Here is a 14,808-nt window from a genome sequence, read left to right on the forward strand (position 1 = left end):
CATGTTTGAATAAAAGAGGATACTCCGCCAGGGAAGCCAAGGCAGTAATGCTAACGTTACGCAGATTATTGTAACCTCTGTGATGACAAGTTGCTGAAGTTTGAGAGTTAAGCAAGGCGGAAAGACTTCATTGCGATGAAAGCTACTCATCCTCAAGTGGCGGAATACCTGTGTCATCTTAGACAGTTGAGACATCTGAAAGGTTCTACATTATCTGGATACCTCGCCCGCCATCAGTACAGTGATTACCATGAAAACAGGCAGCAAGTTGACGAAAGTACTAGAATTACTTGCTCTGCTGAGATCTTTTCAACTGGAGGACCAGCAAAAGCTGTTCAGAGCTCCGGCCTGGGATCTGAATGTAATTCTACGTCATCTTACCAGTGATGCCTACGAACCTCTAGACCACACTACACTCGAGCTGCTGACACAGAAGACTCTGTTCCTGCTTGCGCTAACCACGGCAGATCGTATATCAGAGATACATGCGCTGGACTTTGGTCGAACCAGATTAGACTCGGGGCAACATGCTGCAGTTCATCTAGGACTAAGATGGGACTTCATTGTCAAGAACCAGCTACCTGGTCAGCCAGATAGACAGTTCCACGTACCAGCGCTATCTACAATCCTCGGGCCCAGAGGATATAGAAGACCTATCCTTGTGTCTGGTCAGAGCCCTGAAGATATATCTTCAAAGACTAAGACAAGGAGACGAAAATTCAAGCGCCTGTTCATCCCATTATCCACAGAGACATCAGCAAAAGTTTCAAGAACGACGATATCGTTCTGGATGAGAGCCGTCATATTGAGAGCCTATAAAGCAGCAGGACTAGAACCTCCAAGAGCTTCCAACCCACACGAAGTCAGAGCATTGGCGTCAACACTAGCTCTGCATGGAAATTGCTCTATATCAGCAATTATGGAGGGCTGCTTTTGGAAGTCGGAGACAGTGTTTGCCAACTACTACCTCCGAGACATAGCCACTGAAGACGTCTCAGGCATTCACCAATTTGGGCCTCTCGTTGTAGCACAGCTACTAACGGCTCCACAAACGCGCTGAGTTGGAAAATCTCACCCTTTATCACGTTGACTTGTTGATAACTTTTACTAAGGAAAAGTATTAGTTTGAAAGTCCATGCGCACAGTCTAGGACAGGCTAGCATGAGTGATTAAAGATCCTGTACGGGTAACGATCTTACCTGTACGTGAAGGGGTCGCAACTCATTTATGATAAAGATCTTATCATAATCTATGGGTTGTTATAAGATATCTAGTAATAAGAAGATACTAGTATATCTGAAGCCACATGAATCAAGATGATTTAACTTGTCTGAGACGGAAGTAAGACAAGAAGTAGTCCCCCTGAGTTATAACGGAAGTTGGAAGAATAGCATCTCGGAAATGCCGCTGCGCAGTTCCCATAGAGGGGATACGGAACGTATCTAAGGACAGCTGATGAATCCAGGAAGTGGCCTGACCCATCACCAATCCGTCGGATTCTATAAGCAAAAGATCATGAGTCAGGATAAGAAAAAATATTTAATTTTTCAAGTAAAATGGATTTTTTTGTACTTATCCTGACTCATGAGGTCAAGCCCTCCTGACCTCCCCGCTGGAAACACCTCGGATTGCACAGCAGATCCAAGTGCTGGGGCAGAAAAATCAGGAGAGAGTGATAAGTAAGGCTGGTCACGTGACTGTTTACGCAGGAAAAGGGAGGTAACTCGTGGGTGAGTATTTATACGTCCGGTTCGGGAACTTCAAGGAATTCAAGTGTTCCACTACCATTTGCAAGGGAAAGGGAGATAAGCAAAAGATCATGAGTCAGGATAAGTATATAAATATCAATTTTACTTGAAAAATTACGTTATGGTAATTGACATAATAGAAAGAATGTTGACATACGGTATAAAGGGAAAAACAGGAGGGCACACACTTGAGTGATTGTCACACAGAAGTAATTCACTTTGTTCAGTAAGATCCTAACCTCCCTGCTAGGAACAACCAACATAGTTGCTGCTATTCTGTAGGCCCACATGCGAGTTGGCCGATCCCTGCAGACACTGAAGAGGACGGACCAGGCAATAAGTGCCTTTGTGAATGCCTACAACAGTCTGAGTTCAGATGGTGCTGAGAAGATTCAGAAGGAGATCCTGGCTGATCTGCTGATGACTGTCAGCCAAAGTTCCAAGAGTAAGTTATCCAGGTTTACAGGTTCAATAAATCACAAGACCCGTAGAAGAATGGTGCTAGGTCTGTTGTTGCCATCACACCATGCAGACTAAAGGATTGGGTGGTTAGGGCTGATGAAATCGTTGATAGCTTGCTCAACATTGCACCCCTACAACATGGATGGAGTCAATCATTTAATTGTCTAGTGGATACATTCACATTGCTTAGCAGGTCCGCCATATAGCTGGTATATTGCTGAGTCACTCACTCGCTTAGCTGGTTTTTGAAGACAGAACAGTTGAAACTAAAGTATTGACTGTTCTGGTTTTTATATATACCAACTTTTCAACTTACAGGTTTTATGAGACAGTTAAAGACATATGACAAGGCTTTTTCCCTTTTCACCAGATATACACGGTATTATGGGAATATTAAATATGAATGAATAGTGTCACACCCCTGAACAAAGTGAATGTTTTAGTGCATTTTCTGTTCAAGTCATACGATGTGGTCATGCAAATGTGTTAGCACAGTGTGAAGAACATATTCTCATTTCTGTACCTTCTGTTCTAGTTTTGCCAGGTGAGCCAATCCAGTTTCTGAACACTGTTCGCCGGGAATTGTGGGCCAAGGTGGCATATGACATCATCATGAAGACAGCTCAGTGGGGGGCAGCACACTACGCTTACAAATTCTTTGCTGTGGCTAAGACCAACAGTGTGAAGGTGAACTATGACCTTAAACCCTTGTGTGACCAAAACAACCTGCAACGACATCGATGGGGATCTCAGCTGATCCTCTACTTCCTGAAGTGTGAGGCCAATCACCACACGCTCCGCTTCAAAGAGGGGGATACATATCTGCATGCTACTGTCTTCATTGTCTTCCTTACAGGTAAGTGACAATTGAATTACCTCCCCTTTGATGAAAGGTTTGTCAGACTCCTTGACATAATGTCACCACAGGGGGTAAGCCCTGTGTATGCTCAACCAGAAGTTGGTCGTCATCAACTACCATTTCCCGATAGACAGTCGATCCCGGAAGAAAGTGAGTCCCAAACTTTGTAAGATTTAGATATTTCCAAGTAGTAAATGGTTATGAAATTGACTTGTTTTATAAGCTGAATGGTCATGGATTATGACCCCTATATCATTTGGTCATGACACGTTATATCTTATTTACATTTGAATCATTTCTTGACACGTCTTTCGGTGCGAATCAGAAAAGCTGAGAAATCGACTACTTTCGACGTCTTGACAACCTAATCAATTGAATTCATTTTATGTATTGTGCACTTTTAGGCTGAATGAGGTTATGTAGCCGTTGTGTCAAGATTGTAGCTTCTGTCAATAAATACAAACTGAGATATCAATGAAAACGATAACTGTATGCATAGATGGTACTTGCTTTATAACTGTCAACCAAGTCAGCGAGGCTTACCAGCCGATCCCGTTAGTCGCCTCTTATGACAAGCATGGGTTACTGAAGATCAATTCTAACCCGGACCTTCAGGGATTGTTCAGTAACTAGATTGATGTTGGATCACTTTTCATAATGTTAATCACAAAAAGGTAATATTGCTGAATATTATTGAGTGCAGATCCACACCTACCCACACATACACATGTTGTTGACCAAGCTGGTTAGCTCTGGATTCAGTCATACCTGTCCCGAGATTAATAAATGTTTCACATGCATCAAGTAGATCGGAGACATGAGGTACACCCCTGAAAAAGTAAATCATCACAATGTATAAAGTTGTAAGTCTGACATGTCATTGATGTCTTTCACAGCTGACATGGAGTTGCTGAAATGGCTGTTTGAAAATATTGTAATCAAGAAAGGCGAGATGAATATTGAAGATGAGATGGGAAACACTGCTCTACATATGGTTTGCTCTGCAAAGCTTCACCCTGACATCAAAGTCCAGTTATTGATTTTCCTTGTTGAACAAAACATCAGTCCACTGATACAGAACAGATGCAGTCAGACAGCCCTCGATTGTGTTCCCTCCGGGGAAAATGAAGCAAAACACATCATGATGCGGGCCATGGAAAGAGGTGAGTTGTGACTTGCCAAATTAAGTTGTTTCACTATGTAAGAATATCTTCTGGGGTTTTTTTAACCAAAAGTACAGGTGCCCATTCCTGCTACTTTCCTAACCAAGAGCACAGATGCCCAGTCCTGAAAGGCATTTCTGTGCAAATTAGTATCACTCGAGGGTGCCAAGATCTGATGAATAATCGTTTGAATCCAGGATTCTAACTTGTTATGATCCTTGTGTTCAACATCTGATATGTCACTTGTTTGGGCTTTAGTCAAACAGGCTCCCATTTACAAGTAAAACACTGTTCAAAAGTGGTATTGCATCAATGTGTTCGGTTCATTCCTGCTATCCTCTGTTACTGTATTTGTGGACCATTAGTAGAGGTGAAAGAGCATGCTAATTTGATTACTTTTTCCCCAGCTGTGGATGGAAAGTCTGTATTCCGGAAACAGAAAGGCGTCATACAGGAACCACCCGCACCTGTCCAGAAGTCTCATGTGCAGGAGTCCAAACAGCCTGTCCCTAAAAGCAACAAGAAGCAGGCCAAGAAGAAACAATACACGTCACAGTGTGACCGTTGTGAAGACTCATTTGAAACTGCCATGAGGCTGTTGGATGAGGAAGAGCCAGAGAAGGCTGTTGAAAAGTTTGTTGGAATCTTGCTGAGGGAACACAAAGAAGTGAGACATCAAGAAATAGTAGACAAGTGCTTGAACAACATAGTGGCTGAACTCGGGAGGACTCTCACTCCAGGTCTGTTACAGATGTTATTATACTTTGTTGACAGATAGGGAGGGGGCATTGATGGGGAAGATTAGAGAGATGTATGAATTTGACACTTTCTGTCCATGTTTTGTTTAAGGAGTACAATTAACACCCCTCAATATCTCTTAAACTGAATAGATGGCAACATAAGATTTATTTTTCCTTATCCTGACTCATGCTCTCCCGACCGCCTCTGTGGTGTAGTGGTTAGAGTGTCCGCCCGGAGAGCGGAAGGTTGCGAGTTCGTTAATATATGGTACTTGTTGGTCCCTGCCTGGCACTCGGCATTAATGGGTACAACAAGGACTGGTCGGCTCGGAGTCAGTACAATGTGTCTGAGTGGAGTATTCATGCTTCACTGCGGCATGGTATCTCAGTGGGCCAGCACTATAAAACCAGCTTAAGTCTGGGCTAGTATAAGCAGCCGCACATACACATACACATGCATGCACGTCGCCATATGAGCGAAATATTCTCAAGCACGACGTTAAACCCAATTTCACTTCACTTCATGCTCTCCCTTTTCCTTCGAACTTGAATCCCTTGCTCCCTGAAGCAAACGTAAAACCACTCACCTTGGGTTACCTCCCTTTGACTTTCCCGCCACTGCGTCCCATGTGACCAACCCAGAGGCATGGTTTTGTCACTCTCTCCTTTCATCGCCCGAGCGGATGGTCTTTTGCTTTTTAGGAATATTTGTAATAGCAATAAATTCCAGTCAATTGAGGGTTAATTTTCCTAAAAGCACTGTTGATACAAGGATGACATTTTGCATACATCATAAAGACATACATACACAGATCAATTTCAGCACCCTAATTTAAGAATAAATATTTTACAGGTTTATGGCCCTTGTTTTCTAGGACATGTTGCCGACACATGCACAGCAGAAAAATATCAATGATAGTTTTAGCTCCACTGTAATGTTTGATTTCATGCAGGATTAGTTCTTGATTCATGTAACCTTACAGCAATGCTGACTATTTCTGTTCCTTCAGTTTCAAGATTAACATTACCAAACTCTCCTTCTTATACTACTCCATGGGCACAATGTGTGAAGCCCATTTCTGGTGTCCCCCTGCCGTGATGTTGCTGGAATATTGCTAAAAGCGGTGTAAACCAAACTAAGTCAGTCTTATACTACTCCTTAAATTTGTTGGTCCACAGCCGCCTTTTACACATACTATATGTACGTCCAAGCCCATTTTATGATTAGCAGTCTTTTTACTGTTGGATATCCTCTCAGTATATTTTTTAATGAAAACTTGGGACAGAGTGAGGTGTGATATTGATTTCTTGTTCATCAGTTGTGGTTAAAGCTTTCACTCGTCACGCCGAAGACCTGGGTTTGAGTCCCCTCATGGGTACAGTGTGTGAAGCCCATTTCTGGTGTCCCTGCTGTGATATTGCTTAAAGCGGTGTAAAACTAAACTCACTTACTCTTGCATTTCAGATCTCCCAGATTCCCTGAAGAAAGTCTCACCACATATAATGAAAACCATCATGGAACGGTTCGCTGAAAAAGATCGGTGGAGGCATATTGAGGCAGCAGTCAAACTGTATGGCGCGGACAGACTACCAAAGTCATTCGCTAAAGGCATCTCTATCAAGGGTCTCATTGTAGGAAAAACTGGGGGCTCTGAGAACCAGAAACTGAAGATCCTGTCTCTCCTGAAATCATATGGAGCACAGCTGTCACCGGAGAAGGAAGCTGATGCAATGAAGGGGGCTATTGCCAACAATGAAGTGCGTGTTGTTCTCCATCTGCTTGAGGACGGCATCAGCCCTTCGACAATCAGCGTGACATATGGTGACACCCCACTACATGCTGCTCTTGACATAGCCTTGGACAAGGATAAAGGTTTGTGGATGACATTGTCACTGAGCCAATCTGTCTTGTGCCCCAAAGTTTATCAGAATTGTAGGCATTTTGCTGGTTGTGCTCCGATGTTAGCTGTATTCTGTCAGGTAAACAGTTAGGATCAGTTGAATCTCCCCAAGTATTTCACTTAGTGAAGCATTCGGTGTGTGGGGATACATATGAGAATATATTTAAAATATCCAATATGTGGAATAAATGGATTTAAGGTGGCTATGATGATAATTTTGTGAGCTAAAAGTGTCTCAAAAAGTATCATATTCACATCATCTATTCAGAGAATTATTATGTTTTGTTGAATCTAACCAGTGTTCATATCACAGACTTTGTGTGTGTGGTTGTTAGGACAACCTGATAATTGTTGTTGACTTGTCAAACATACTGTGAGTAGACAGTTACTTGTAGATGTGTGCAGGACTATTGACACACCGTGATTTGAAATACCAGTGAATCTTTGTCATTGTTTTCATCTTTATGTTTGGAAAATATGCTTTATTGCGATATTTCAAAATCATACATATTTTATCTGGCTGCAAAGCGACAAGTGGAATTGAAATTTTGAAATTCAGAAGTATCTAATTCCTGTAATTTCAGTAGTCTTTGACTGTACATAATGTGTTTATTAACCATGTGTTCTGATCAAAGCAACAGACCGCAATATTTTCCAAAATATGCTGAAGAAGTCAAACTTTATTTTGGACTTTATACATGTATATGAAAGAATGCATGCAGTAAATTGTGTTACATTGTACAATACACGAGTCCAAATACCCGTCATTTGTTAACAATTCTGTTCACAGTATGTCAAGATAGAAAAAAATATTCAACAGAAAGTGCTTTTTGTTCATCATGAGAGTACTGTGTTCTGTTCTCAGGTAACTTCACGCTCCTTGAGAGACTTCTGGAACTGCACAAATCTGATGTAGTAAAGTTCATCTACCTGAGCCCACGAGTTGTGAATAGAGAGGGAGACACCCTACTTCACATGGCTTGCAAATGCAAGTACAACAAACATTCCCAGAAAGCTGTGGAGTTCCTGTGTAACCAGCAGGTCCCAGCAGACGTCTGCAACAAGGAAGGCAAGATGGCTATACAGTACCTCACCACCAAAAATGACAGACGAGCCCAGTTTCTGCGAGTTGTTGGAGGGAATGTGCCAGCCACGAGGTCAAAAACTAACGACACCTTTCAGAAAAAAGCTAGTGCCGTTGGTAGAGAAAAACAGAAAAAAACAGAGAAAACTGATTCTCAGGAATCTTCCCCGGAAAGGATTGAAGAGGAAGCTGATCTTGGAGAGACAGCTGTTGAGGATATCCGAGTGAAAGGTGTGAACCTGGTTGGGGTTGCTCAGAGTAGGGAGAGGATCAAGGAGATTATCAATGAGAGACCAGATCCTGAGATTTCAATTTTCAAGGAGAATAAACCCGAAAAAGACAAGCCTGATGTTTCTGCAGCAATGGCTGCTTCAAATAGGCTGCGGACAGAAGGACCAGAATCAATAAAAAAGGAAAGGACAGTAGCTGAAAGGAGGCTGGATGATGAAGATGATGATGATGATGATGATGCAGATGTCAAGGCAAAGTTTGATGAAGAGGATTTGGATGAGGATGAAGAAACAGAAGAGTCTGAGGTGAATGTCAGCACATTTGACAACCTGGCCTGGGAGGTGGAGTGTACTGCTGATGTATGGAAGTGTCTTCGGGACAAGCATGTTCTCCCAGAATTAAAACAGCGAGCTATACGGAGAATCCTTTTGCTAGCCAATGGAGAGTGGAGGCCATATCTTCGCAAAAGGGTGACCAATGCACCAGCCACACTGGAGCTGTATGAAGCCAAGCTGTCGAAGGCTGCAAGGATAATTTGGGAGGTTGCAGTTGCTTTCTCAGCTCGGTGCAGTGAAGAAGCTGACAAGAGACTTCAGACTGAAGAGGTACAAGAATTTGCTGTCAGAGGAGGGAGGATCTATTCAGAGATCATCCGAGTCTGGGATATCGTCTTTGACCATGACAATCTGTACAGGTCAATCCAAAATGTCATCAAGTCGCACAGTAGAGGGGAGACATGCATCCTCAAAAAGAAGCTGAAAGGAGTTAAAGACTCCCAGTTCGAAGGAGGAACCACAAAGCGATACCCAATGCTCTTTGCAGAACAGGATGATGATCTTAGCCTTGAGGCTGTGAGAGACAAACAGCAGATGCTTCTGTACCCACCAGCTAGTGCCAATGAAACAGAGTACCACATTCTGAAGTTCTACTCATTTTCCTCAGCACTTGTCAACATCATTCTTCAGAACATTGAGCGCAAGATTGACTTCCCATTCCGGGTGACTGACAAGGAGGATGCCATTATTCATCTGAGATCGAAGGCTCCGATTCTGCTCCTTGGTAGAAGTGGAACTGGCAAGACCACATGCTGTTTGTACAGGCTGTGGACAAGTTTCATATCCTACTGGGTCATGGCTAAAGATTCTGGGGAACCCTTCCTGCCTCGACCTGAGCGGTTCCTTGAGGATGAGAAATCGGATGAAGCAGGTAACATGTTTCAAACATAGAATAGTTTCATTTCAGGTTTATTGTCAGTGCAAAAAAAATAAATTATGGAGCACTTATTTATGCTCTTTGTGTTCCTGATTAAAGCCAAAAAGAACAAACATTGTCAATATTTGATTGTTAAGAGCATTAGATGCTCTTGATGGTCTATTTTCTTATACAGTTTCAAACTGCAGAAAACAGGAATCTTGAAGGGCTTCTCAATGCATGAAGAGCTATGTCAAATACATAATCAGTTAACATGCTGAAAGTGTGATATTTAGCATATACAACTATCAGTAAATCAATATTCTTGTTCATGTGATATGGTATCCCATTGTCTTTTGATTAAGGGTATCTTACACTTACTGTTGACATGCTCTTTCTACTCAAACCAAATGATAATCCAAACGTGTGATTTCAAGAAAAAATACCTTTCATTCACTCATTGTGGATGTTTTCGCATTTTTATTATCAACTAATTGCAGAGGAAGACACTGAGGATGAAGAACTTGATGACGGAGGGTCAGATGCTGAAGCTGCTTCCAAAGATGTTAATAATCCAGTGTTTGAATGCTTGGATGAAGAACCTGATGATGAGAACTATGATCTTGGTGGTCCTGAGTATGACCATCTGCATCAGATCTTCGTCACCAAGAACCCTGTCCTGAGCACAGAGGTTCACAAGAACTTCTACGAGCTCTGCCATGCATTTGAAGCGACCCAAGACCATGCAGGAAAGGAGGCAGAAGATCTTCCCCACAGGCTGCAGGATGTGGATGACTTGTGCTACCCACTGTTCCTCACATCGAAGCAGCTGTTGATGATGCTGGATGCCTCTCTTGATCCGCCATACTTCTTTGAGAGGAACGAAGATGGAAGTCTTGCAGCCAGAGTACAAGGGTGGGGTACTCAAGATGACCTGTTTGGATTTTCCCCACTGGAACCAGACTCTGATGATGAGGATGAAGAAGAAGCTGTTGACTTTGATGAAGAAGCAGAGAATGCTCCAGAACAGGTACACGCTGCCCCACATCAACCGAAAATAGACCCCAGACGAGAAGTCACTTATGAAACCTTTTCTGAGGAAATCTGGCCCAAAATTCTCAAAAAGATGTCAGTGAATTACCACCCCTCGCTTGTGTGGACAGAAATCATGTCCTTCATAAAGGGTTCTTTTGAAGCTTTGTTGAAGCCAAATGGACATTTGAGCAAAGATGAATACATCGAGTTGGGAAAGAAGCGTGCTCCCAATTTCACTGGTGAGAGAGACAAAGTTTATGAACTGTACCTCAGATATGACCATTTCAAGAAGCAGAAGTTCTTGTTTGATGAAGCAGATCTTGTCCAGAACATCTACAAACGTCTACGATCCATGAATGAACAGACATGGGTGATTCATCAATTGTATGTAGATGAGACCCAGGATTTCACACAGTCTGAGCTGTGTGTTCTCCTCAGAATTAACCAGAATCCAAATGATATGTTCCTCACTGGCGACACAGCTCAAGGAATCATGAGAGGAATTTCTTTCAGATTCAGTGACCTCAAGTCTCTGTTTTACTATGCAAGGAAGTCTCTTCATGCTAGGGGTCAGTTTGGAAGTGTCAATGTACCCAAACAAATCTATCAGCTGACTCACAATTACAGGTCACACGCTGGGATTCTCTCCCTTGCTTCCTCAGTTTTGGACCTGATGGTCGAGTTCTTCCCAGAATCATTTGACAGACTACAGAAAGATCAGGGGCTTTTCCATGGCCCACCACCTATACTGTTGGAGTCGTGCAGTCTTGGAGACCTAGCTATACTGTTGCAGGTGAGGTGTTTGTTCTCACAGTATATGAGTAGCAGGGTTTCACCCTGGTGTGATTGTGTGGTCAGACTGTGACGTTAAGATTATTTAGAAACATAATAATAATTTTTCATGAGATCATGTTTCGCCAGTGATGATTTGATTCATGACTTTTGTATGCAGCTCCCTGTACCCAGAAATGATCAAATTTAACTAGCTCGATGTGTTAGTTGAAGGAATGTGTCTTTCTGTTGTTACTTAATGCAACTTTAGACAAAATTATCAATCATAGGTGAATATTGATAGTTGATGGTAGTGTTTTATGAAACTGCTCATTTTACAACCCAAAGTTTGAAATGTCATTTGTTGATATATACTTGTTACAATGCATTCTGTGTGTACTTGCCAAATGCTAACTATTTGTTGTGTTTCAATATAACATTTCAAGATGAAGGCATTAACATCTGCCTGTCTAAGGAAGGTAATACAATTGATGCATCTAACTTCTAGGGCAACAAGCGGAAGACGTCCCACATTGAATTTGGTGCTCACCAGGCTATTCTGGTAGTGAATGAATCCGTGAAGAACAACATGCCTGAGGAGCTGAGCCACGGCATCATACTCACCATCTACGAGGCGAAGGGGCTGGAGTTTGATGATGTCCTGTTGTACAACTTCTTCAAGGACTCACAGGTAGGTGTAGTGAATTATGTTAATTATGTGAATGTTTTTAAGTGATGGCTAAATTTGAGCACAATCACCAATGGCTGAAGGGATGGTGTACATCGATCTGGGTACCATGCAGGAAGCAAATGTGCTGTAAGTCCCCATGGTCCCAAGTAAGTTGCTGGTGATATATATCTCATTATTTTTCCTTATCCTGAATCATGCTAAATGCTTGTCTCCTTCTTCTTGCGAATGATAGTGGAACACTTGAAATCCCTTGGAGTTCCCTTCTAAAAGCGGACGTATAATCATCACTCACCCACGGGTAGTCTGACTAAAATTTATATTTTATACTTATCCTGACTCATGAGGTCCGCCCTCCCAACCTCCCCTCTTATGGCACTCTGAATTTCCCTGTATATCCGGATGTCGGGCATACATACGGAGAGAGTGACAAACATGGTTGGTCAGGTGACCAAAAAGGGCGCCGAAGGAGGCAAGAAAGACTACTCGTGGGTGAGTGATGATTATACGTCCGCTTTTTAGAAGGGAACTTCAAGGGATTTCAAGTGTTCCACTATCATTCACAAGAAGAAGGAGACAAGCATTTAGCATGAGTCAGGATAAGTATAAAACATCAATTTTAGTCAGAAAATTACATTTTTATATTGAGTATTGTCTAAATAGTGTTATTTTGTTTACGGTAAATCTCCAACTGTGACATTCTAGTAGTTTTAGCTGTCCTTCATGGCAGGTTTTTGTGATTCAGCTTTATAAATCATGAATGTAAAACTTGTTTTAGTCACAATATGGATGAAATTCTGCCAATGTGACTATATATTTGAACTCACTCACTACAGCTACAGTGCTCTGTGATATGTAGGTACATGATGCTTAAAATCAATTGGTAGTTGTATTAAACAGCTAACAAAGATTCTTTTTCATAGAGATCGTCCTTGGGGTACATATATGCATTTTCTGCGGCTGAAAATGTCATGTGACAGTTGTATCAATGTTTTAATAAAAATATTGTACAATAAATAAAAGCCTTTTTTATTTATTATACGGCCCCCACCATGTGGAGTTACCTTCCTGCCACGCATGCGTGCCAACCATGTAAGCACCTAGGCCCGTATCATCATTCCTTCTGCTGTCACGCATCGTATATACGTGCTTTGACTAGTGCTGACCAAGAGTATTCATACTACGACTATGTCTGTCTGAGTACTGTATATATGGTCTTCAACTAGTTCTTTAGAACACTCTTTTGACTTTGCAGTTAGTTATTTCTCATTTATGTGACTTTTGTATTAAAATTTACGCTCGCGTTCCTGTGGTTTATGCACGTGTTGCTATTCCATGGTGGGAAGTTTAGCATGCCACGTGGTTGAAATATTGCTTTATATAACAATTATTCCATGTCGCGTTGTCGCATTCACATATTTTCAATGTTCTATACATGTATTTTGCTGTTGTATTTGGCCGTTAGCTACATGCGTTGCGTGTTTGCTATCAGGCATTTACAGCGTGTGTTGCCTGTGGGTGGGTAAAAGTTGCCGCCGCAAGATAAGCATGAAAAGTGGTTATGTTGTCTTGAACAAATTGGCCACAACCCAGACGAGTGCGAGCTGTGCATCGGTTTCTCCCCCCGTACCCAAAACAGAAGGGCTACTGATTTCCTCTTCTACAAGGAATTGAGGGAGGCTGGAGGGGACCCGACTGAGGAAACACCCCCATTCAAGTCTAAAAGGGCTAGAAAGCCTTCTAAATCTAAAAGCTCGAAAGAATTTGATGGAGGGTTTGCGCCCAGTCCCTCTCTCGGTGCTTGCGCAGGGACCGTTGAGTATTCCTGGTGTTTTGGTCCCTGCGCACCCATTCCCCTTGAGAGTAGTGGAGCCAGTTCTGTCTGGGCTACCTCCTGCGTCTTTGGACCGGGGTCCTGATGTGCGGTCAGTGTCCGGTGCGGCGAGTGTCTCAGGCTCTTCCTTCCCTTCGTTGTCTGTGGCTCAGCCTTCCACCAGGCCGGGTCAGAGGATCCGGATTCTGGCTGGGGCCTCGGGAGCCGAGCCGATGGATGTGGGTGAGGTTGAGGACTCCGAGGGCACTTTTCGCTTCTAGTAAACTTTGTGAGAAGTGCGTCAGCACATTGCGCAGATGTTACCCCGAGCTGCGGTGCTGACTAGCTGTCAGGACTCGTCTGAGGTGTTTTCTCCTTGGGTGAGGCGTTTGCTCCTCGGCAGCCTTCACAGACGCAGCTGTGTTCTTCCCACACTGGTTCAGGATGTTGTGGATCCATTGCTAGCTGGCTCTAGGCTCCGGTTCGATTTGCTTGAACTTGTGAAGCGGTATCAGCTGTGTGATGAGTCCCTCTTCCTGGTTCCGGTGGTGGATGAATGTGTGTTTACCTCAGTCGCCCTTGGGGGAGGCTCGGCTTCCTCGGGTTCAGCTCCGGCTACCAAACAAGCGCGTTTGGTTCCACCTTTTGCCCAATCGGGTGCCTCTCTGTGGCAAGCATACCGAACCTACGAGAAGGTTTATCGGAATGCTATGCAACAGATACGGGTAGTGGTCCATGGAACGTACTTCTCGATTCAGAGGTCAGCCCTGGAAGCGGAGGCAGGCACGGTTGACGTATCATCTCATGTTGTTCTCCTTCGTCAACTTACCGAGGGATAGGCCCACCTGACCAGGGACTGGTTATGGTTCGTTGCGTCGACGGTGATGTGCGCAGTCATGGGGATGCGCAAACTGTGGTTGTCGACCTCACGCTAATCGGCGGCGATCCAGCAAACCTTGCTGGCCCTTCCATTTCGGCTGGGTGCGACGTTGTTTCCGGGGGCTCAGCAGATAATACAGGAGGCTGCTGCTGCAGCTACTTCCTTCAAGGATTCCAAGGCCTTCTTGGAACAACCACAAGTTTCTAGCCCCTGCTTCCGTGGCGAGCTCTTCCTCCGGGGCA

At 43.3% G+C, this 14,808-nt stretch overlaps 1 protein-coding gene across 1 annotated transcript in view; it reads left to right on the forward strand.

Annotated features, from left to right (window-relative positions):
- Positions 1 to 14,808, forward strand: part of LOC124274240 (TPR and ankyrin repeat-containing protein 1-like) — a 61,821-nt gene that overhangs the window by 12,232 nt on the left and 34,781 nt on the right. Inside the window, 8 exon segments of the mRNA XM_046709583.1 lie at positions 2,031 to 2,193; positions 2,746 to 3,066; positions 3,966 to 4,232; positions 4,640 to 4,972; positions 6,438 to 6,845; positions 7,739 to 9,394; positions 9,880 to 11,207; positions 11,694 to 11,876. Of these exon segments, the coding sequence (XP_046565539.1) occupies positions 2,031 to 2,193; positions 2,746 to 3,066; positions 3,966 to 4,232; positions 4,640 to 4,972; positions 6,438 to 6,845; positions 7,739 to 9,394; positions 9,880 to 11,207; positions 11,694 to 11,876 (4,659 nt within the window).

This window comes from Haliotis rubra, unplaced genomic scaffold (genome assembly GCF_003918875.1).
Source record: "Haliotis rubra isolate DU_JTF1 unplaced genomic scaffold, ASM391887v1 Scf189, whole genome shotgun sequence".
In the NCBI taxonomy this organism is placed as follows: Eukaryota; Metazoa; Mollusca; class Gastropoda; order Lepetellida; family Haliotidae; genus Haliotis; species Haliotis rubra.